At 38.4% G+C, this 25,055-nt stretch overlaps 2 protein-coding genes across 3 annotated transcripts in view; one reads left to right on the top strand and one right to left on the bottom strand.

The window, feature by feature from the left end:
• The window catches only part of ift140 (intraflagellar transport 140 homolog (Chlamydomonas)), a 37,879-nt gene that overhangs the window by 4,920 nt on the left and 7,904 nt on the right, over window positions 1-25,055 (top strand). For both annotated transcript variants that reach the window (XM_027999777.1, XM_027999786.1), the window contains exons 6-18: window positions 243-418; window positions 1,083-1,174; window positions 1,267-1,373; window positions 2,025-2,176; window positions 2,285-2,488; window positions 2,575-2,647; window positions 3,807-3,898; window positions 3,983-4,110; window positions 4,719-4,836; window positions 4,933-5,054; window positions 5,977-6,112; window positions 6,197-6,328; window positions 8,915-9,132. In XM_027999777.1, the coding sequence (XP_027855578.1) occupies window positions 243-418; window positions 1,083-1,174; window positions 1,267-1,373; window positions 2,025-2,176; window positions 2,285-2,488; window positions 2,575-2,647; window positions 3,807-3,898; window positions 3,983-4,110; window positions 4,719-4,836; window positions 4,933-5,054; window positions 5,977-6,112; window positions 6,197-6,328; window positions 8,915-9,132 (1,750 nt within the window). The remainder of the gene's footprint in view (window positions 1-242; window positions 419-1,082; window positions 1,175-1,266; window positions 1,374-2,024; window positions 2,177-2,284; window positions 2,489-2,574; window positions 2,648-3,806; window positions 3,899-3,982; window positions 4,111-4,718; window positions 4,837-4,932; window positions 5,055-5,976; window positions 6,113-6,196; window positions 6,329-8,914; window positions 9,133-25,055) is intronic.
• Window positions 11,795-24,236, bottom strand: tmem204 (transmembrane protein 204). The gene is made up of 3 exons (XM_027999853.1): window positions 23,077-24,236; window positions 20,540-20,695; window positions 11,795-13,643 (listed from the first exon to the last, which is right to left on the bottom strand). The coding sequence occupies exons 1-3, from the start codon at window positions 23,351-23,353 to the stop codon at window positions 13,399-13,401; spliced, it is 678 nt and encodes a 225-aa protein (XP_027855654.1). The 5' UTR covers window positions 23,354-24,236; the 3' UTR covers window positions 11,795-13,398.

The raw sequence follows: 25,055 nt of genomic DNA, 5'->3' as shown, positions 1-25,055 counted from the left end.
TCAGAAACTTTTCCATTTCTAGCTCGCTACGCTAGCTTGAGCAGCAAAGCAACTTGATGAGTTTAACTGGCAGCCAATCAGAAAATAGGCAACAAAAATAACATTTAAATCAGTTACATTAACTTACATTTATTTAAAAAAAATTTTGTATGCGATTCAATCTTTTTTTAAATCAATTTTGGCGCCCCCTGTGTTTTCCGCGCCGTTTAAACTGTTTGAAGCCGATGTGTGATGACCTGCAGGAAAGGTCCATGCTGTGGACGAACAGGGCAAGACGAGCCCGCTGCTGAGCGAGGACGGCTCCATCAGGAAGCTCTTCTACCTGGAGAAGAGAGGTGTGCTGGTGGTCGTCACGGACACCCTGATGCTGTCGCAGTACACACTGAGACCAGAAGGGGGAGCTCACGAGTTCATGAAGGTACGCTTTGACCGTAGGTTCCTAGAGTTAGATGTCTGATTTCTGCAGTAAATGTCTCATCTTCATTTTAATAAATAAATAACCAGGTTATGTTTAATGTAACAGGCAGAGTTGGGTACTAACCAGGTACATTTACTTGTAAAATGTACTTTTAAAAGTGTTTTCACTACGCTGTACTTGTTACTTTTACTTGAGTAATTTCATTATGAAGTATTTCTACTCCTACTTTAGTAAAATGTCTGCATTTTCTACCCACTGAATGTACAACAAACATGTTTCAACCAAAAATCCACCAGACTCAGACACACACCTGCAGTTTCTGGTAAAGTTTCATAATTTTTTTATTGAAAGAAACTGATTTGGAAGAATTTTATTTTGGCCAATTTTGTTATTTTTTGTTGCTTATATGAATTATTGTCATTAAAATACCATTATTTTCCTTAAAATACCAAAATTTCCATGTAACTTTGTATTTTGGTCGGCCAGATGATGTAATTTTTAAATATTAAATGACTGATAATTTGATCAGTTAATCAGTACTTGAGTAAAATTTTTACTCAAGTACCTTTTTTTACTCCTGTATCAGTCATTTCTTTGTACTTTTACTTGAGTAAAAACACATTGAAGTAGTTCTCCTCTTACTTTGCTTGGTTTCTGTCTGCAGGTGAAGTTGAGCAGCACAGCCGGGCAGAACGTCGACATCATCTGGACTGAGAACAGCCTCCTCATCACAGCGACAGGCGAACCAGTCATCAAGTCAGTTTCTACCCGCCATTCCTCTACAGACCAACATAAATGAGTGAAGCGTGATTTTAACCTGTTGAATTATTTTCCTTTAAACATGTCAGAATTTGGGACCTGGAGAGAGATGAGAACTACGTTCTATCTCTGGACGAAACTCTGGGATTTAAGAAGGGAGAGATGATCAACTGTGTTTCCTACTGCGCAGCCAAAGGTAAATTCATTTAGAGGCAGAAAATCTGGAAAATACTTACTTTATCCATCCATTATCCAGCGACACCACCAGCAACACCTACACTGCAAAAATGCAAAATCTTACTGAGTATTTTTGTCTAGTTTCTACTGCAAATATCTTACTACGCTTGAAATAATACAAAACTATCTTACTAAAAACTATCTTGATCCTTTGCAACTTCGTCACTCAAGCACTGGTAACAGTGGGGTGTCTGTTGTTAACCGGAAACAGGCAGACACGACCCGGTGGGCCGGTCTGTTGGCCAAACCTCTCAGACTGCACAGCAGAAGAGGATACGGCTGATTTTTAGACCTTTGCCAAGGGGGATGATCGGCCCATCACCAATTTCCCAAACTTAAAGAAACTGGCGCTGATAAATCAGTGGACCTTTAGTGATTATCTTTAAGGCTGAGGGGCTGGTCTGTCCGTCAGCGGCTGATTTTCAGGATTGAGTGGCGGTAGATAAGATCAGTTTTGAGATGTAAGTATCGGCTGACTGCCCAATCTTAAGGAAATCAGACCCAACTGAAAAAACCGACCCAACCCTCCCGTCATTATTTCAGCATGCGGTACTACTGTTGAGTAGCTCTGAATTATTTGCTTTCTTTAATAAAAATGTGAAATGTGCAGAGATCCTGGCAGCTGGAACCTCCAAAGGCCGCATAGCAATGTGGAAGACGGCGATGCAGCCGATGAGCAGCAGCAGCTACAAAGCCGACGCTAAAGCCCTGTGGAAGCTGCAGACTCCCACTGAGATCCATGGAAACGTCACCGAGCTGCAGGTACCGCCTCAGTCTGAGCACAACATTTAAACAAACGGTTGTATTCCAGAAATACAAACAGAAATATCCTGCCTCATCGCGCGCGCGCGTGTGTGTGTGTGACATCAGTGGGGCTCCAATCAGAACCTGCTGGCCGCCAACAACTCCAGAACGGTTCTGATCCTCAGTGAGCATGTGATGTCGGCGCACTTCGGCCAGCAGGTGGCAGCAGTGCAGCTCGCCCCGACTCAGCTCAGCATCACGAACTTCAGCAGAGGAGAGACGCTTCCTCTGCAGTGTGACATGCACATCAGAGGAGTGTGTGTTAGCAAGGTGAAACCAAACAAAACAGCTGGACTCTGCTTAGTTCTGCTCTGACAGGCGATGAAATGAAACTTGCTTTTCTGTTCCTCCGACAGGACTCTGTGACGGTCTGGAACGGGAAACACATCTCTGTCTTTGAGCTCTCAGGGACGGCTCTGCATGTTACAGGTATTCACCCTTTGCAACTACGTCAACTACTACCCTAACCCTAACCCGTCACTGAATCATTCCAGGCGCCATGACAGACGTCAGAAGTGAAGGACAGAGCGATGGAAATAGATTTCCCAAATTGTTTTTGCCAGTTTGTTTGTGGCTTCTTGTTCGAGTCGAGTTAATTTCTCTGTGAACGTAACACACCTGGTTGGGGCTCATAGACGGCAGGATTTACGAAAGTTGGAAACAGCTAGCTTAGAAACCGACCCATACGTCCTCCATCCTGACGTGTTGATCAAATTAAAGGCGAGATGCTAACCAGTTCTTTCCATACATGCTAGGCTACATGACGGTGCGGCATCGTTTCCATGGTTACCAATGGTTAGACGAGTACCTTCTCCATAATGCGATATTTGATTGCATATTTGTGGTCATTATTACTTATAAAGTATATGAACGTTAATCTTTTTACTGTGCGATTTCACCGAGGGCTGCCAGTCGTTGTGATTGACGGCTGCTGCCGTATCTTTCATCATTAAAAGTTACACAATAAAATGTTTGGATTTATCCTGCAGCCGACAGCGCAGCCTCCTCTTAACATTTTTAAAGCGAAATAAACTGAATAACAGCGACATCAGGTTACACACGTGTTTTCTGACAGGAGTGCAAAGGTCGTTTTGACTTCCGTCACGGCGGAGTGGGCGGAGTTCTGGGAGCGTGACGTCACGTTCAAAGAGTTGATAATGCGTCACTATAAACTCCCTGATCACTTGCGAAATTACGACAGAGCATCGGGGTCATGCTAAGAAAATGAAAAAATAAAATAAGAATAAAGTCATAATATTCTGAGAATAAAATGGTACAAGAATAAAGTCGAAATAATACGAGAATCATAATATAACGACTTTATTGTCATGCTTTTTTTAAACTTTATTCTCGTAATACTGTGACTTTACTCTTGTATTATTTCAACTTTATTCGTCCGATTTTATTCTCATAATCTGACATTATTCTCTTTTTAAAATTATTTTATTCTGACTTTTGGAAGGTCCAAAGAGCCACAGGTTGCAGACTTCTGGTGTAGAATATAAAATGCATTAAAGTTTGTGGGTGAAACGTGAAAAAATGTGAATAATTCAGGTAGTTTAGCCTGTTTTCCTTCCATCCATCGCAGGATCATTTCCTTGTGATTCCCACATTGTTGCTGTTCATGATGAGAACCTTTACACCGTGGAACCAAACAGAGTCCAGATCCGAACACCTCAGGTACGTTGCTACCAGCTGTAGCCGCATCCTGCCGTGTGAAGCTCAGGCCCGGTTTAAACGTTGCTGCTGTTGTTTCTCCCTCAGGGGACAGTGAAGCAGCTGCTAACTTTCTCCCGGGCCGAGGGAAACCCCGTGCTGCTGGACGTGTGCCAGTCGTACCTGGCAGTAGGAACAGACACGGCACACATCAGAGTTTACGACCTCTCCAGACGGTAACTAATGCATCAGAGCATCAGGACAAAAATAAAGTCGTAATATTATGAGAACTCCAAAACAAAAGATCAGCCTTACAACTGTGGTAAAATTAGGAATATTGAGCATCTTGAGAAGTTATACTTTGGTATTTGTTTTACAGATAAGGAAATACTTAATCTGTTAACACATCATGATCAGATTATTATCAGCAGCAGGCTGTGCCCTGTTATTTATGATAATCTGATATTATTTGTGTACTATGACTTTATTCTGGGAATATTGTGACTTTATTCTCAAAATGTGTCTTATTTATAACTAGTTGTATTTTCTTAATATTACAACTTTTTTCTCTGATTATTTCTAATTTATCACGAGAATATTATTCTCAACATCTTACTGTGACTTTATTCTGGTTACATTATAGCTTTATTCTAGCAGTCCTATGAGCTTATTCTCGTAATATGAAAATAAACTCATAATATTCCGACTTTATTCTCATACAGATTTATTGTTGTATTATTACAACTTTATTCTAGTAATATGTATATATTTTTCCTCATGCTGGCCCTAATCCTCCGTCGCACCTGAACGCTGTTTTGTCTTTTTGCGCTGTTTTCTCTTGCAGAGACGCCAAAGCTCACTGCGGCGCTAAGAATTTGTCCGACCACATCAGCGACCTCGGCGCCCTGAGGTCCGTCAAATGCAACGCCAGCGGCAGCCAAGTTAGCCTGCTAGCCTCTCAGGTGACTCGGCGTGATTCAGTCACACTTTTTAAATCAAAGAGACATCATCTCCTTTTTTTAAGCTGTAAATTTAATTTGATCTCGACTGTTTCTCAGGTCAACGGGCGACCCGATCATAAAGTATATTTCTACGACATCGAGATGGACACCGTGACACACTTTGACTTCTTCACCGGCAGACCGTCCACTGGCGTCTCTCTGCCTGATGAAAGCGATAAGTAAAGATATTATTCTTACTGCTCATGTATCAAACTCATGGCCTGCGGGCCAAATCTGGCTCGCTGTAGCTACTTCTGTGGCCCGGTAGGCTGGGGTTCTGCAACCTGCAGCTCTTAATAATTTTATTAAAAAATGCTAAAGAATTTGTTTTTTAAAATGTGAAAGTAATTAAAAAAATACCAGCTGATTTCATGTAATATACAAAAAGCATTTTCACAAAAAATAACAAGAATGTTTTTTTTTAAAACAGCAACTTTTTTGTCTTTTGCTTGCAAAGTATGCACTTTTTAAATATTATTTTCTATTAAAAAATGTTACATTCCACTTAAAAATTGTCATGCTTTTTTGGTGTTTGGAAAACGAGCCGTTTCAAAAACCAAATGAGCAATTACTGAGCCGTTACCTAGCAACCCAAGCTGAGCTGCAACATGTTTGGTCAGCTGGTTTTCCCGCTGTATGCGCTTTACAATGACTGCTGGAACAGACAAAGTGTTTTGTTGTTAACTTAGCATCCAGAAACCACTTGCTGCATTCTTCTAGGTTATGCAGGATTCTCCACTTATGCTTTTCAAAGATGTGTGATTGAATAATTGCACATCTGTTTGCAGCTATTTTCACGTGTGAGAGTAAACGTCGAGTTGTAGCCAACAGCAACTTATTTAAATTTAAAGTGACAGACGCCCTAAAACAACTCAATGATTCAGCTGAGTAGAATAAAATCTCACTATCTAAGATGATTTTGTGTAAAAAAATATAATAAAAATGTTTTGCATAGACTACAGACCTATAATAACCTGTTCAAGGAACAACATTGTTCAACTTCATAGAAGTATATAGTATTATATACATTTGCCAGCCCTTCCTTATTGATTTTGTTCAATAAGGCAGGCACACACTAACTCGTATTTTCTGTCATTTCAGGCAAAAGTTTCAGGAAAATGAAATCGGTGGCCGTTTTCCTGTGGCCCACTGCTGGGATGAGAATGAACCTCGACTCTTTGTCTGCGAGACCGCGCCGATCGGCTCGGAGAAATCAGCCAACGCTTTCTCAGATTTGGTAGATAACAGGCTGCAGTGATCGTTCGTAACCTTTTTGGCGTTGTTGGCAGGATTCCTGACGCTGTGACGGTTTCTCTCTCAGGAGGACGTGTCAGTGGTGACGCTCTTCTGTACGCAGGAACATGGACTCCTGCTTCAGGACTGCTTCTCCAGGCCTTCAGGCCTTCAGGCCCTCCTCGCCCTGGATGTGCCATACTACTACTTTACCTGCAAGGTGAGTTCAGTCGCTCTCTTTGTTATTGTATTTGGATTATGGGGCAACTTCTGGTGAAAATAATTTTAGAAATGTTCTGGTTGTATGTTTGTATAGGGGCCAAACTTAGATTATATTTTTAAATTACAAGAATAAAGTCGTAATATTTGCAAAATAAAGACACAATATTACCAGAGGGAAGTTGTAAAATTACAAGAAAAAATCAGTTTTATAAAAAAGTCAGGATCTGATGTGACCAACTTGTCAGGTCTGTTTGGTTATTTCTGTGAAATAGATTCAGTCGTTTGCAGCAGCAGACCTGCTGCTGATGTGTTAAAAGATGTAAGAAGTATTTACTTATTTCTAAACCTGTTACCAAAGAATAACTTTACAAGACGCTCAACATTACTCGTTTCAACCTTTAGTTAGTTGTATTATTGTGACTTGATTCTGTTACTATTGCAACTTTATTCTGGTGATATTATGGCTTTTCTGGTATTATTTCTAATTTATTCTCATATTACTTCAACGCTATTCTCATACGACTTTATTCTCGTAAAACTTTTTACTTATGACTTTCTTCACATATTATTATGACTTTATTCTTTATTCTATGATTTTATGCTCATGCAACTTTTTTCTCACACTATTACAATTTTGTTCCTGTGATTAAATTTTTTTCTTATCTTGGCCCTAATACTCTGTCATAATCTGTGGGGTTTAATTCTGAGCATATTAATTGTTTTTTATGATTGTTCTTATGTGAAAATGTGTGTGTGTGTGTGTGTGTGTTCAAACACACCCAGCTGTTATTTCGGGGAGATGGTGTGTTTCATCCAGAAGTAAGTGTTTGTCTTCAGCAGCTGTGATTGTGTCTCCTCAACATGTCCGCTCCCTTAGATCGGCACTAAAAGCACATCCTGAATATTTCTGATTACATCACAAACACCTGTAATGGTTGCATTTATTGAGGGTTTTCTTTCAAATTCACACAGGATCAAATTGATCCTCACAGACTCTAAGATTTAGAGCCAGACCTGCTGACGTTTGGCTAAACGTCTCTTTCTAAGTTAAACCATGACCAAAGTTTTTCCACCAGAAAGTCAAGTTAAAACCTAGAACCTGCAGCGCGTCTTGTTATTATTTTCTGTTTTCTGTACTTCTTATTGTCTGAAGTGAATAAATACATAGCTGAAGAAGATTACAGACGCTGGGAAAAAAAGTACTTTTTTCTCAGAATTTTGATTTTTTTTTCACTGAATTCTGACTTTAGTACCAGAATTCAAACTTTTTTTCTGAATTCTGACTTTTTTCTCTGAAATTTGACTTTTTTTCCTCAGAATTTTAAATTTTTTCTCAGAATTCTGACTTTTTTTCTCAGTGGTTCCAAATTTTCTTCTTCTGTAATAAATAAATGCAAACATCTGAAACCAAAGAAAGCTACAAAAAAATTCTTAACATTCTTGCTACGTCTTCTTGCATTTAGCAAATAGAAAATAATTTAGAGATTCTAGCTGACCTGAAACAAGAGAATTTGGTCTTATTTAACTTCAGGCACTTGGAAAAAAAAACTTGTCTGTCTTTATTTGGAGCTCGTAAATATTTGATTTCAGCAGGATACTTTTGACCATGAAAATCCACAATAAATCCAGATCTGTTCAGAAACCCTTCTGTTGTATCGTCATCCCACCTTGAAACTTCAGATAAGTCTTCAGATAAATCGGTAAAAGATTCATTCAGATGATGAGTGTATGTAAACTTCTGGACTCGGTTGTTTCCCTGTTGTTTGCTCCCAGCTGATCCCCATTATTATTACCCCATGTTTTAGGGCTGGGCAATAAATCAAAGACACAAGATCAATATCAGTAGATAATACATCTGATAGAATATCCAACATGTAGAATATTCTAGGTTGGTGGAATCAACTCACTCACACTTTGGTTGCCTAGCAACAAGTAGCAGTTTCACGTTTCCCCACCAAACCTCATAACTACTTAAAAATAAAAACGATGAGTTTTTAAAAAATAAAAATGTTGTGTGAAAACTGGATAAAACAGGAAAGGTCACTAAACCAGTTTGAGTATTTCAGATATTTAAAAGGAAAAACCTAATAAATAATTACACTGCAAATACCTAAAACCTTTCTCAGTACACTTGAAATAAGACAAAACTAACATAGAAGAAACTTTTCAGCAAATACAGGAGCTTGTTTTAAGTGAATAATTACTTAATATAGATGAAAAAACTAGTTCCACCAGAAAATGTTTTCACTTATAACAAGACATTTTCCCTTGTTTATAAATTAAGTCATCTGCCAGTGGAACTAGAACTTTTTCATCAATATTAAGAACTATTGATATTAAACAAGCTCCTGTATTTGATGAAAAGTTCCTTCGAAGTTAGTTTCATCTTATTTCGAGTGTATTATTTGCACTAGAAGCTAAACCAAAAATGTGTTTTTGCAGTGTATTGATGTCGACTGATATGAATCAGTTATATTGGTTTTTAGCCATATTGTCCAGCCCTACCATGTTTTGATTTTATATTTATAAAACATCGATGTAACTTTCCAAGAGCTCACCTAGTGACCTGGTCCTCTGATCCCAGCCAGGTGAGGAGAACCCAGAAGTGTCTCCACCGTCAGATCAGCCAATCAGAGCGGCTCCTGCTTCGCCCCCCGTCATGGCGTCCAGGCGTCCTCTCAGAGACTTTGTGGGCCTGGAGAAGTGTGAGAAGGGAACGCGGGACGCCATGTTGAACTTCAGCTTCTACCTGAGCGTGGGCGACATGGACGAAGCCTTCAAGTCCATCAAGCTCATCAAAAGGTATGGCGCTCGGTTAAAGGGGCGGTTAATAGAGACGTACTCTGGGTGGGGGTTCGCTGTTACTGGGCCCTGGAGCTGACCGCAGTTCATTCTCAGCTGAAGGAGTGATGGGGTATTGATTTCTGGCTGCGCTCACATTGCAGCGTGAAGTGACCCAATTACGGTTTTTTTGTCAAATCTGATTTTTTTGCCGTTGTTGTTCAGATTTCCAAATAAATGCGACCTGTATGTGATCTTCAGGGTGAATGGGGAAACGACCCGCATGCGCAGTAGAGGGCGCAATAACGTCAGCGTTCTCAGTGTTTGCGGAAGTAAACATGGATGCTAACGGTTAGCATAGCTTACACATTTAAAGTTGTTGTCCAACCGGAGCCAGCATATTAACAACTTAATCGTCATTATAGTCTGCCAGGGTTGCTGTTTTTTTCCAGCTCGTGTTTATCAGGACGCAGAAGAGTAACATCTGTTGAGTATCAATGACGTTCAGGTCAGATGAAAGCGACCTGGACGTTTGGTCACGTGAATCAGATGCATATCGGATATCGGATGGCCTTGGCTGCATTCGAAAAGAATCCGACCTGTGTTGTTCAGACTGTCATGAAAAGATCAGATACAGGTCCCATTAAAGCAAAACATTTGGGCCACTTTAGGCTGCAGCGGGTAAAGCAGTGTTTTTCAAGCTGGGGCCTCCAGAGGGCGCTAAGGAGCCTCAGAAAGTCTACAGTCTTTCAAATGAAGACTGAACCAGATCCTGTTTTTATGGCTGAGAAAATATGAAATATTATTTCAGTTTTCATCAAATAATAAGCAAACTGGACACCTTTTATTTAACAAGAAGAAAGTATTTGAAGTTCTGGATATATGATCTGATTACTTTGGTTGCAACATTTTGGTGATTTTAGTTTGTAAAAATATTTTTTGTTGACCTGTGACTATTCCTGTCATGATAACAAATGTTGTTGGACAATAAATTGTTCCAGACATTTTTGCCATAAACGATAATATTGTTGTTTTGCCACCATTTTCAACTAATATAATGGTAATAATAACATAATAATCTAGGAACAAATTCTCAAAGATCAATTAACTTTAAATTCTACACTGGAACTCTAAGACATAAATATCCAAAAATAAATAAACAAAACATCATAAACATGAAATAAAATTAATTATGAAGTCTCTAAATAAAATTATCCAGCTAAAAAAAGATTTAGTTGAGACCAAAACACCAGGCAGAAAAATTTATCATCCAGTTTATAGTGGAAAGAGAAAATGATAAATCACGCAAATAGAAATGACAGAGTTTGTTTTAAAATATTATGCAATTTATTGATTTATTGTTTATTGTAACAGAACCACCGGTCTGGTGCAAACTTTCACTTGTAGGGTTTTTAAGAAAAGACTTTATCACAGAACATTTTGAATCATTTTAGAGGAGAAGGAACTCCTCGGTGTGTGTACAACGTTCCTAAACACACCCAGCCGGATTGGTCGGGACGCCGGACTCTCATCTATTCATCCAGACATTGCTAATCAAACCCGCTCTCTCCTCCATGTGTGTGCTTATGTGTCGTCATAGGAAAACGTCTTCATCTCTTTGGTCCTGCAGAGAACCAAAGGACCATTCATTCATTCATTTGTTCATTCATTCAGAATTTTGTGCTTCTGTCAGTTTCTCACGTACAAACGCTGCGCAAAGGGAAATGGCATAAAAGCAAACGCATTATTCAACCGGCCGGATGTCCCAGCCGTTTTTAACAGGCCTGATGACAGCTTTACTAAGCGCAGCAGCAGAGGCTATTTATAAGAATGCCTGTTTTTAAAATGTATTTATTAAATACAGGTATTGTGTGTAATTCCCGCATATCTACACCCACTGGTCGGCATTTCCTGCAGAAATAACGCGGCTCTTCTGGGACCAGCAGTGAGCTAACAAAGGTTCTCATGGAGGCTGGATGCTCTTCAGGGTCAGACGAAATACTGACTGCAGACAGCAGAGACAGTTTGTCTGCAGTTTATTCATGCTTTATTTTATTTAATCACTGTTAAATATTTCAGAACAAATCATAAAATCAGATTATCTGAAGCACTTCAAAGTGAACTAAATTAGAGCTGAAACAATCGTGAGAGAATCAAGTTTTGAATTGATTAATCGTTAAGTGGAGTATAGAGACTCTAAAAAAGGCCATTTGATGGGAGAACAACACACTCAGAGCTGTAATTAAACCAAAACTGTACGAAAAATATAAAGATTTTTGCAGTTAAAATAGAAAAAAATCCTTCTTTGTTTGTAAATCTGTTGTACCCAGAACTCCTCATGTGGCAATTTTAGCTTCACCTAGTTCAAGTTATGTAGAAAATATCCTATTTAGCACCTTTTTTCATTCAATTATTAATTGGTTAATAAGAAAATCAACATATCACAGCTCCACTGTGTTGAGCAGAAAGACCTAAACGTTTCATATTTGGTTTAGCTGCTGATCCATCCTTCGCTACGAATAATCAAACATTCACAAAAAATGTTCTGTTATTGCATTTTAGGAAGTAAATGTTTATCTTCCTGTTAAAAAATGAATTCAATTATTTGTTTATTTTGTTGCTGATTATTCCTAATTGAACACAGCAGGACTTTAGTCAGAAAAAGCGCAGGAAACCAGAATACTTTAAACTATTTACTGTAGAACTACAACCTGCAGAGATGTCGTTTTAATTGAAATGGAAAGATGTGACCTTTATTTGTTAACTTTTTAAATATTTATGGTAAATATTTACACCTCTAAAAATCTGCAACAAAAAAGCTAATTTCCAGGGTTTTTTTATATTCAATTCTATATAGACCTACGTATATTCAATCATTTAAATCAAGTTTAAATAGTAAAACCATTCAAATTTATCTGAAACCATTGAACACCAGTTTAATTTTGACATTATAATTTACATGTTCTATAATGCTTTTAAATATTGTATTTATATTTATATCTTGTTTTCTTCAAGATTAAATAAAGCTCTTGGGGAAAAATATACAGAACATGAAGAGAGGAAATGGAAAATGTCTTCATCACCTTCAAAATAAGAGCATAAATATAAACGTCTAACAATTTGATTAGTTCTCAACAATCAATAACCAAAATTTCAACACAGATGTCAAAGTTTAATCAACTGAAAGTTGATTAAAAACAGCCGAGTAAATTATCGCTTTAGAATTTATCTGGAAAAATTTGGAAAAATTATTTTAAGTGAAACTTAGTGTACTACATATTTTCAAAGTTAGCAAAAGCGTTAAGCTAAAAACTAGCTTAGCATATTAGCGAGAGGTGTGCCCACCACTACCATCATGTCTGCTCCAAACTTTATCTCTAACATTATTAACTCCGTTTTGTCAGCTGGTAAAACACATCAGTAGTAACAGCAGCAGCCATTATGTTTACATATTCAGAAATATATCTTTTTATTGAATTTACAATGATATTTTGTTGATGTGCCCCTTTTCTTGCTACCCTGGTGGACTCAGACACACATTAGTATCCCACCTCTAATGATATCACTATCCTAGTCTCTTAATTTAAGGTATACAGAATATACCACAAGCAAGCAGAATTTAATAAGGAAAGCATCATAACAAGTAAATCTAATATTTACCGTAAATTATTTTATCTATTTCAAAAACTGCAAAAAAAAAAAATCCAAATAATTTTACATGAAATTGTTTATATTTTTGCATCCACCCATTAGATCTACTCTGGTTTTGTGCGTAATGAGACCAAAATATTTACTCTAAGCCTGTAGCCTTGTTAGCGTGTAGCCAACTTACCAATATGCTAATAACATTAGCATGTATTTAAATTTTTATGCACTTTCAACTTTCAATGATGGAGACAATATGAGGTAATGTGGTGTTATTCCCTATTCATAATTATGTAAGAGACCATTCAATAAGTGCGATTAAACAAAACAAAATCAGGTCAAGTTCCAGCTTGATCTTTTTATAAAGATGTTGTATGGAAGACAGTTCATGTCCAAACTCAATGTTGGCAACCAGTAAGCTCACCTTACGGTGCTTATATAAGACTTCATACAGTATAAATGTATGTTTTGGCTGCTTCGTGGTATTTTGGATAAATATGTGCTTTAAGCAGCAAAAATAATTCTGCAAAAACAAGCTTGTCCACAGGAATGCATCTTGTCTTTAGAGTCCCATCACAGACATGCAGCCAAGATATAATAGGAGCTTTTCAGAGCTCAGTCCATTTCCCCACCTGGCTTCGCTCAGCATGGCGACTCCACGTACTCATTGTCCAGCCGCGGATGAAAGGCAGAGGCCAGCGGGGGACCGAAGATTATGACCCGCGGAGCGAGGCAGTCGTCCCGCCGGTGTAAAATGTTCCAGATGAGCATGGCGGCAGCCATGGTGGCCAGCAGGCAGGCTGCGATGTTCACGTAGCAGGAGTAGGACAGGTGTGTGTAGGGCCCAATGCGGTAGAACGTGACCAGTCCGATCACCAGCACAAAACCTGGAGACAAAACAGAGACGATATCAGCTTGCATAAATACAACACACTCTGCAACAAATGGGACCCATCGTGGAGCTTTAAATTAGCAATGCACGATTCACTTTTTATACTTCCAATTCCGATGTCTGAGGTTCAGTAACTGCCGATCAGGTACAGAAAAACAGCTGGACTGACTTAAAGCTACGACTGAAAAATATGTCACCATATAAGTGTTTCATATCGATTATTAATTATTAATTAGGTTCTTTGTGTTTTATATTTGAAATACTTCCAAACTGATGGTGTAACATTTCCTGCTTTATCCGGTTTTCTCTCCACGTTGTTTTAAATTTTTTAGCAGTTATGAGGCAAAGCTTGAAACTGCTTCTTACCCAGCAGTTTGTTGCTAGGCAACCAAAGAATGAGTGAGTTGATTCCACCACCTAGCTTAGCGGCTATCGTCTTTCCTCTGCCTACGTCTCCCAGAATGCTGTGCAGCTCTGGAGTTCAGTGAATATTCTATCAGATGTATAATTTGTTGATATTGATCACGTGTATTTTGCAATATACGTTGTTATTGATTATTAAACAGCTCTACTTAAAACCTTTCTTAATTTAAACACAGACGTAAATTTACTGAATTACAAATTTATTTGCTAACTCTGCCCCAGTACAGCTCACGTCAACACATCAATAGCTTAACAATCTTGGTCAAATATGTACAAATTTGTTCAGTCAGTTCAAGAAAATGGCTGAAATGGTTCCAATAAAAACAGAAAAATCAGATTATAGACCCAAACATTTGCTGCCTCAGTTTCCCAAAATTACTGAATTAATTTTGGACAAAGTTGATGAGTTTAGTGAGGAATATGAGTTAGTAAATGATCATCAGTTTGTAGAGCAGATGTGTGAAAAATATGGCAACACCAGTCTATGAGAACCAACATTCTGCTGGTCTGTTTGTTGATTTATTTTAAGTGTTTCATAATAATCCACCATTTTTCCAGGAAAAATGCTCAGACAAACCCAAGACCAAACAAAAAACTTTAATCCAAACAAAGCAATCTGAATATTTCCTGTTCTGCGACCATGTCTTTATTTATTTCTTATTGAATATTTTTGGGGAAGATAAACAGACATGCGTCCCTTTGCTTGTGTTTTACCAGCGTTGGAGCACCGTGTGGGGTCTTTGAGTCAGAAAATCTGTTTCCTCTTGGGAAGAACTCCTGAGATCTCCGGATTAGACTCCTCAAAAGCACAAAAATATCAGGCCAGAGGAAAACTTTCAGAAAGGCCTTTGAAATGTTTTATCTCCTGATTTCCTGAATTTCAGAGAGTTTAGCTCACGCAACCAGGAAGCTGGAAAGCACCAGACCAGACCAGACCAGGGTTATAATAGTTTGAAGTTTTTCTTTACAGACTAGTTTTATTTCATTGTGACATTTTGTCTAATTTGGTTAGTTTTATTAGTTTTCAGAATGTGTTTGCTAGTTTTTATTAGTTTAAATAATCAATAATCAATTAATCAGTTAAATACTGTTAAGTTTAAGTTTTATTAGTTATTGTAGTAGGGTTTTTTTCTCCAGAAGTCAATTTATTGTATTCAATTTATTGATCGCAATATGAAATAAAATAATTATTGTGATTATTATTGTGATTATGCTAACATCCTTTGGGTAATGAATACTCAGCAGAAGATACCATTTTCAAAAACTGGATTTGGTTATTGTTGAACGATCAACTGAGTTTGAAAAGCATAAACACGAAAACAAAGAATATTATGTCTATAATTTCAGTATGTCTTAATAGTATTATCAATCAATAACGATAGATATCGCAATAGACACATGATCAAAATCAATAGATAAGACATCTACTAGAATATGCCATAAATGGAATATTTCAGGTTGCTGAAATCAACTGACTCACTCGCTCTGTGGTTGCCTAGCAACGACCTGCTGGGTAAGAAGCAGTTTCAAGTTCCCCCAAACTTCAGTAAGCTAGCAACAACCTGCTGAGTAACTGGAGCAGTTTCACGTTTCCTCACCGTGTCTCATAACTGTTTAAAAATAAAAAAGCCCAACATGGATTGAAAAGTGTGGATAAAACAGGAAATGCTACGCCACCATTCTAGGAGTATTAAAACAAAAGACTAATCAATAATTATCGATATTGACTGATACTAAACTCTTACATGGTGGTAAGTTTCTCAGCCATGTTGTCCAGTACAATCTAGTTCCCGTTAGTTATAGTTTTTCCCCATTAGTTACTATTTTTCTTTATTTCAGTTGATGAAAATGTTTTTCAGTTTTCATCATTCAGTTAGTTTTAGTTAACTATCATAACTTTGTTTGTTTGATCTTCACTTTCATTTCGTCGCATTTTCTCCAGATTTCTCCATGTTCAGGTGCAATCCGCAGCCACCCGACTGTCCGTGTCAGAAAACGAAGCTCATATCCTCCGCGGTCTAAATAAAGTCGCCCAAAATAATAAGTGGAAACAGGGATGCTGGTGCTTTAGGATATGAATCAGTTTGTTTCCGGTTCATTTCTATTCCTCCCTCCGCTTCTACAGAAAGATGGCCGTCTTTGTTTCAGACGAGGATGTGGACGATTATGTCTCTGTGTCATTGGTTGTCTGCGTCTGTTTGTATGTGAAGAATGTGACTGTTTTTATTGGTGTTTAACTGTCTGGCTCCTGCTTGGGATAATGAATAATCTCCTGTCAGTTTCTCTGTGTGAACCTCTCCTTTGGCTTGGACTTATCTCCCAAACTTCCTTCCCTTTCTTCCTCTTTCCATCCTTCCTTCCTTCCCACTTCGCCACACCCTCTAAGCCTTCAGCTTCGTATATTTCTGGACATTCGACATGAACTTCTAAATAAGGATAGATCTCGTAAATGTATTATTCCAGTTTCTATCCGGTTTTAAAAACTAAATTCCCTGCAAATTAGTTTCTTTTAATAATAATAAAAAAAGCTATAAACTGCATTTATTTTGCTTTGAAGTACACTACAGAAACACCAAATCCTACCCTTAGTTTTGTTTCTAGTGCAAATATCTTATTGTTTAAATTAAGACGAAACTAACTTATAACCTTATATAGGATATAGGAGCTTGTTTTAAGTAAATAATTCCTTCATATTGATCAAAAAGTTCTAGATTATTTTGCTAATAACATTGGCAAATGGTCTTATGAGTAAAATTTATCTTCTAGTTGAACTAGAACTTTTTCATTAATGTTAAGGAATTATTTAGTTAAAACAAGTTTGTATTATGTGCTGAAAACTTACTTGTTATTTGTTACTTGTCAAATAAAGTCAACTAGAGCCAAACACTAGCACTCTTTCATAAATATTAAGGAACTATTAACTTAAAATAAACTCCTATAACTTTCTGAAAGGTTATTTATAAGTTTTGTCTTATTTTAAGTGTAATGAGACATTTACACTAGAAACTAAAGTTTGTCTTTGTGTTTTTGCAGTGCGGTGGCAGGTCCAGTATTGGGCCTTGAATCTTGATTATTGTTAATGACGTCGTCCCGCCCTCTCACACTTCATGCTCAGTTCCAGAGAAATTTGGCACGATCGAAAATGAAAACATTCCAGAGAAAAAGAGCAAAGGGTAAAAATATCTCCATTCATTCAGAGCTGAAGCCCATTGACCGACTCACTGGGGTGGATCGGTGAATGGTAGCAGCTTTTACACCAAAACTATGAGAAACTACAAATTTATTCTGCACTAATAGAATAAAAAAGCAATCTACTGTTTCATCTGCAGTGATTCAATTCAAATTCAAAAATACTTTATTCATCCCTATGGGAAATTAAATTAATAAAAATAGTGTCTTGCCAAAGTTTTGACACTTTTAAAATATTTTTTACGAATTGTCAGGTCACATGCATACACTTGCACTGCAAAAACACAACATATTACCAAGTAATTTTGGTCTAGTTTCTAGTCCAAATATCTCAGTACACTTGAAGTAAAAGAAAATTAACTTACAAGGAACTTTTCAGCAAGATATAAGAGCCAATAATATCAGTTATATCAGAGTCAATAATTCATTAATATTGATGAAAAAATTCTAGTTCCACTGGCGCCGTTACCTAGCAACCCCAGCCAAGCCCAGCCCGTTACCAAGCAACCCAGTTCCAGTTCCACTGGCAGATTATTTCACTTATAACAAGACATTTTAAGTGTTATAAGTGAAATAATCTAGAACAAGTAATTTTTCATCAATACTAAGGAATTATTCATTTCCTATCTTGGTGAAGATTTATTTGTAATTTAGTTTAGTCTTATTTCAAGTGTATTAAGATATTTGCACTAAAAACTAGTCCATAAGTACTTGGTAAGATTTAGTGTTTTTGCAGTGTAAACACAGTGTTGGTGTAGCATCTTAGCGTTAGCCCAACCACTTTGGCAGTGTGGATGTGGGAAAAACTGTGATCAAGAAATATGAGAGAGTTTGAACGCATATCCTGTTTCCTTCCATGTTTTGGTAAAGTTGAAAACAGATTTAAATCTATAAACCAACAGTTTGCCTGTTTGAAGCCTTAAGGCCTTGTTTCTAGATCTTCACTGTTTTATTTTCTCTTTCTTTTAGCTGGGAATGCGTAATCTGTTGGGATCTTCTTGCTTCTTGTTGACCTTGTGCGGCGAGCAGGCAGACATTTTTCCAGAGAGCATCAATATTTTTAGACGTTGAGCTGAAAAGCATGACAAACTCTTGGCTGCTGAAGTCTGGGCTGATTGTGTCTAATATGGAAAAGTACAGTAATATTGGGAGGGACTGGATCCTCTGTCCAAGGCCTAGATAAAGCAGGAACGTGTGCGTTAACTGGACCAACGATAAAAAGAGGATGCTTTGCTGCTTTCTGTAAACACAGACATAAAAGCCAGTCCATCTTATCTGGATGGAGCGATTCCCACCCTGCTGCCATGTGTGCTATTTCCCCACTGTAATAAACACACAAACACTGAACCTGCGTATGCACACTCCGCCCTCTGCAAGCCCACACACAAACATCGAAAACCGTCTTTCCCGTCCGTTCCCCCTCCGCCCGCTGCGGCTCAGGGGTTTGCATAACAGGTAGTCGCAGACATTTCCTCGTCCTGAGCAGGGATATCCTGGCGCCCGACAGTCGCTGCCTGCTTCGCTGCGGCTCGGCCCGTGGACTCTGGACCAGGACTAAATTTAGATCCAGAGACCCCTCAGTTCCCGCTAAAGCCGAGAAAACACCGAGCAAAACGCAGCAAAACTCGTTTCTGCACTCCAAAAATACAAAATATGACCAAGTATTTGGTCTGGTTTCTACTGAAAATATCTTAGTGCACTTGAAATAAAACAAAACTTACAAAAACCTTTCAAGAAGATATAGGAGCTTGTTTTTAGTCAATAATTTCTTAATATTAATGAAAATATACTGTTTTCATTGGCAGATTGTTTAACTTATAACAATCAATTTTTCTAATATTTTAAGTAGACATGTTGCAATAAGCAATAAATCAATTAATGACATGATCAATCAATTAATCACATGATAAATTAAAATGAGCTCAGTAATGTCCATTTGTATGATTTATCATTTTTCTCTCTTTCTACCAAATTCTGGTACTTTGGTCTCAACTAGCCATTTTTTATGAAGTACAATTTTATTTGTTGTTTCTGTTGTTTTGTTTATTTTGGATATTTTAAATGTATTCCAATTCCAGTGTTAAAAGTTCATTAGAATTGAAAGTTTATTGATCTTTGAAAATGTGTTCTTGCATTATTATGCCATTAAAAACTGTCTCAAAACAGCAATATTATTATTTATTGCAATAGCTTCTGGGAAAATGTATCATCTAGCAAAGACCTAAATATTAGCTTGTTGTGAAACACATAATTTATTCTGGTTAGGTTTGGTCCTTGGTCTATACCAAACATGTTCATTACATACCTGCCCAGTTCTGCCTATTTTGAGCTCCATTCAACATTTACACACGCATGTGAAATTGCCTGCAAACAAATGTGCAGTTATACAACTATATATCTTTGAAAAGCAGAAGTGGAGGCTCCTGCACAATCATCACGAATGCAGCAAGTGGTTTATGTTGTTAAGTGAACAACAGAACCCTGCACTGCAAAATCACTAAATCTGACCAAGTATTTTGGTTTAGTTTCCAGTAAAAATATTTTAGTACGCTTGAAATGAGACAAAAATAACTTACCAATAACTTTAAAGCAAGATATAAGAGCTTGTTTAAAGTAAATATTTTCTTAATGTTAATTTTTAAAAAAAGTTCTTGTTCCTCTGGCAGATTATTTATTTCACTTACAATAGAAAAGTTTCCCATGTTATAAGTAAAATTGATTAAATTTCTCTCTAATAAAATAAGATTGTAGTTTCACTGGCAGATTATTTAGCTTATAACCAAATATTTTCCCTGTGTTAAAAGTGAAATAATCGGCCAGTGGAAGTGGTGCTTTTTCATTGATAATAAGGAATTATTTACCTGGTTGCTAGGTAACGGGGCTTGGCTAGGCTACGGTTGCTAGGTAACGGCAAAGTGCCCATAGAATGTGGCTCAACTTTCCGGATGTTTATGAAACGGCTCATTTTCCAGACTCCAAAAACTATAAACTTATTACCAAAAATTGGTTTAGTGTTTGTTTGTTTTTTTTAAGAACGTGAGCTGTTTTAAGAAGCAGTAGAAACCAAAATGGAAGAACAAAAATGTTCAAAATGTGAATTGTCCCTTTAAGCACTTATTCTTTGCTATTTTTATGTCTGTGGATCAAAATCAAACAACGGGTGAAGGCTTAAAAATAAATAGATTATTATTATTATAATAAAAAATGTACCAGTAAAGCCGGGATATATTGCTATATTGTTGCTATCGCTGGCCCAGTTTGGAGCAGCTGGATACTCACTGGCTAGCTGGAAGAGCGCAGCAATGGCCTCCTCCCACCACTGGGACTCCTGCGTGACGAAGGGCAGCTCCAGCAGGCCCAGGAGGAAGATGAGCTGGCCGGCCGTCAGCGCCACCGTCGCTATCAGGTTGCACGCTCGCATCATGTTGAACTGCACTGTGGGAGCAGAACAGACGCCGCGTCAAACCTCCATGTTCACAGAAAACAGCAGCAAAACGTTAAGCATTGTAAGGGCTTGTTTTTATGAATGGAGAAGAGCTGCCAGTGGTACCCAGCTGAGCGTTTCCCACAGTTGTTTCTGAATAGCAGTTTCTGAATGGAGCCTAACGTAGGAAAAGCTTTTAAATGTTCATGTTTCTTTTGAGCGGTTCGGGCGAAGCCAACAAAAACACCAGAACCTGTAAAAACCGCCGTGCATTCAGAACATTCCTGACCAGTTTTCACACGATGCAATCAGACCGACTTTATTAGACAGATAACTTTCTACCAACTGGGATGAAACGGTCGGCTGAGTCTGACTGTTTGGTTAATCTGGATTTAACTGGATCTGACTGAACCGACCTGAATGGGGGTCACAAACTTTTCAGCCTGTGGCTTCCAAAATAACATCTTGACCGGCAAACTCCTAAAGATATACTGTGTATGTATATATATATATATATATATATATATATAAAATTCCCTTCTCACCCACCGCGGGTGGTTCTTATCCTCTGAGCTCAGGTCCTCTACCAGAGGCCTGGTAGCTTGAGGGTCCTGTGCAGTCCTTGGCTGTGCCAAGGACTGCACATTTCTGGACTGAGATGTCTGATGTTGTTCCTGGGATCTGTTGTAGCCATTGGTCCAGTGGTTTAGGGAAAAAGCAAAGTTTTGTCTTTCACATGGTTTAACAAATTCCTCCTCTCTGGGGTGTGAAAACTAAACCTATGAATGAAAAGCAAACTGGTAACTACTTATGTAAGAATGATAACATATATATATATATATATATATATATATATATGAAAATATACTATTATGTATTATAATATACTATTATATATATATAATTTAAAATATATATTTTTATTTAAAATATATATTCAATTTTTTATTCATTTATTTTTGGCCCTCTTGGCCCTCCATACACCTTAGAAATCACGTCACTATGACTCTGAAAATCATTTTGCGACCCCTCTGGGATCCCAACCCCTACTTTTGGAACCCCTGCAGTAGATAAGCCCCAGGTTTAGGGTTAAGGTTAAACTGGAAACCCTGGGTACTGGGAGCAGATTTTAACTTTTTGCCCCTACATTCATAACTGCCCCTCCCCTCAGTTAAACATCAACATATTTGGAAACGTCAGACTCTTGGCTGGAAGCTGATAAAAACCATTTGATATGATCAGGAACATTTGGACTGCAAGCCAGATATCAGTGACCAAGAACCTTCATTAAAAAGACATTTTATGGAGCACAAGTAGTGCCAAAAAACAAGTATATCTTCTGGTAGTTTAAACGTTGTTATATGATTTTTTCAGCAAACTATGCCCAAATGTCTAAATACTAAATATTTTACTAAAACATATGTAAATTTGCTTTAGTTTATTTCAGTGTGGCTCTATGGTTTCCAAACGTTTATAGCCTTAGTTATGATATTTATAAAAGGTTTATATACTGCATCATGCAGGGGTGTCCAAACCTTTTGTATTGTGGGCTGAAATTGTCAAGTCAAAAGAATTGGTAGGCCAAGAAAAATTATTTAAAGAAACTAAGATAAAGCGAATATTTGAGACACAATTTTCATTTGATCTGTTTGGATATTTAAAATGGTTTCAGTTCCAGTGTTAAATATTCATCAGAATTTAGTTTAATGATATTTGATAATGAGTTCTTTCATTATTATGCCAATATTAACATTATATTAGTGAAAAATGTCTCAAAACAACATTATAATTTATCACGATAACTTCTGGGAGAATTTCTTGTAGTGTAGAATAATTTGTTATTGTGACTCAGAGGTAAAAAAATATATCATTTTTAAAAACTAAAATTACTAAAATGTTGCTATTTTTAACCTACTCAACAATACATAATGCATAAATTATATTAATTAAGCAAATAATCAGATCGTTGATGCAAAACTATAAATAGTTTTACTTTGATAGATGAAGATTAGTTCAATATTTGAAGAAAACAGAAAATATTAAATTTTTTCATCAATAAATTCAGGATTTGGTTCAGTCTTTATTTGAAAACACTTCCTGTATTGAGCCAAGTTTAACCCATTAAAAGACTTTAGTGCAGCGACTCCCAAACATTTTAAACCATAAAAGTTTGAACAGTGTTACCTTCTGTCCCGGTCAGGCAATACCACAAAATATGCAAAGAACCATTGAATTTAAAATGGTTTTTTCTCTCTTTTATTCACTATTGGATAATTATTGCATTTGTTTTGCACATGTCAGGGCTAATAGATGCACAATCAAAGTGATTTAATGTAATTAAATCAATAAAAGCAGTTTGTGTCTGTTTACGCTGAGCGACCTGAACCCTTACGTTTGACGGTGCTGCGGGACTCCTGGGAGCCGGCGAACTCCGACCCCCAGCCGATGGCGGTGCAGTGCCTCTGCGTGCCTTGTCCCTGGCCGGCCGCCTGCAGGTCGTCGTGTCCGTGCTCGGTGCTGGCGGGACACATCCTCCACAGCCCCACGCTGCGCTTGCGGCCGTCCTGCTCCTGCAGAACCCAGCTGGGTGTGAAGGCCGCCACGTTGTTGAGCACCAGGGACAGCAGCGCCACCGCCGCCGCCGCCGCCACCAGCCTGCGCACGGCCATGCGACGCCCGCCGCCAGCCACCGCTCCGCCGCCGTTCTCCACTTCCTCTGCTTCTTCCAGCTGTCACAGGAGTGTCGCTTTAGCTAAAGAACATCTCCATTCATCGTCATCCGGGAGCCGGTTGTCGTGGCGACGGATCCTCAGCCCTCCTCCTCGGACAGCAGCGCTGGTACCTGCGGGTTGGTCCAACCGGCACCGGGGTCCATTCCACCTCCTTCCACTGGCTGCAGCTTCACGCTCGCTTAAATCTGCCCGTTTGTTTTTTCGCTCCTTCTTTGCACTTTTCTCACTTTTAGTTTTTTTGTTTAGTTTCTGCAAAGCAAAAGCATTGTTTTTAAAATAAATCTTCTTTGGACAGTTTCTGAGTCGACAGCAACAAGAAGTCCTCTCCGTTTGTAGGTCAGAGTTGAAATGTGCTGCTCATCAGTTTGCACATGCCCTCCTCCAGGATCGATTTAAAAAAAGAAAACGGGTTTGTGTGTGTGAGCATCTAAAAAAGAATCCCGTTGCAGACGTCATGGCCTGCTGGATTCTTTTGTCTGGAGAGCAGGGGGGCGTTTGCGAAAGTCCTCCTTCTCCCATGTGCAACAAACATGCCAGATCCAGCCAGCAACAGGATGCGTTTCCTGAGAGGAAAAGAGGCCAAAAGCAGACCTGTTCCTCCTCGTGTCTTTCCTTTTCTGGCTCTCTAGATCTCACCGCTCCACTTTTTAATCTGTGACCATAAACAGAAACTTTGGCCGTCTGCGCGCGCAGCTCGCATTCTTATGTTTCTGTTGGCCTCCACTGGCGGGGCCCCCAAAGATTTGGGGTATTTCCTGTTGCTCAGCTTTCAATAAACAAGCCACATCTGTATCTGCTGAAGCAAAGAGGAGGGAGGCGATGAAAATGGCGAACAGATGGCGTAGGAATTTAAAAATCTGGAGACGAAGCCGAGGTTAAAAGAGACGGAGGATCGGTTTACGTCAGAGAGGCGAAAAAAGGGAAAACAGTTCAAAGTGTTCACTGAAAATTCCTGCAGTTTCACCTGGAAGTATGTAACGTACTGCATGCAAAAATTAGGACAAAAGGTCAAACAAAAATGTAAAGAATAGATAAACAAAATCTGAAAAGTGTGGTGTGCACAAATAATTCCCAGTAAAATGCAAGAAAAACAGCAGAAGTCCAGTGTAAAGACATATATGAGTCAGTAAACAATGTGCAGAGGAAAACGTTGCACATGACCTTGAATGAACCATTTTCACAGTGAAACATGGTGGTGGCAGCATCATGGTGGGAGGCTGCAGAAAACTTAGGAGCCACTGAAGGAAATGACATGAAGGCCTCTGAAGAAGATTCTGAGAGCAACTTCCTTCCTCACAAAATGGAAACAATTTAGGTTTTAGCATATAGGGGATTTCTCTGTAGTCTTTGGCTAAAAACCACAAGTCATTTCTCTGGCTAGCGCTAGGCTAGCACATTTATTTGGGCTGTATCTACCCAGAATGCCCTGCTCTGCAGTCCACTTCCTGCTTTTGGAGCGGTCTCCACTCCCTTTGGCGTTCACATATCCATCCAAACCGAACCGGAGTTCACTTCGGCCAAACCCAGACCGAGGATTGTAGGCAAACAAGAGTTCGCTATTTTGGTCTATTACACATTCACACCTCTCCAACCAAATCGGACTTTCAAAGTGGACTGGAGTTTGTTAGAATAAATATGT

This window comes from Xiphophorus couchianus, chromosome 2 (assembly GCF_001444195.1).
Source record: "Xiphophorus couchianus chromosome 2, X_couchianus-1.0, whole genome shotgun sequence".
Taxonomy (NCBI): domain Eukaryota; kingdom Metazoa; phylum Chordata; class Actinopteri; order Cyprinodontiformes; family Poeciliidae; genus Xiphophorus; species Xiphophorus couchianus.
Note: the sequence above shows the minus strand (reverse complement) of the source record. Positions and strands in the feature narration are given on the sequence as shown.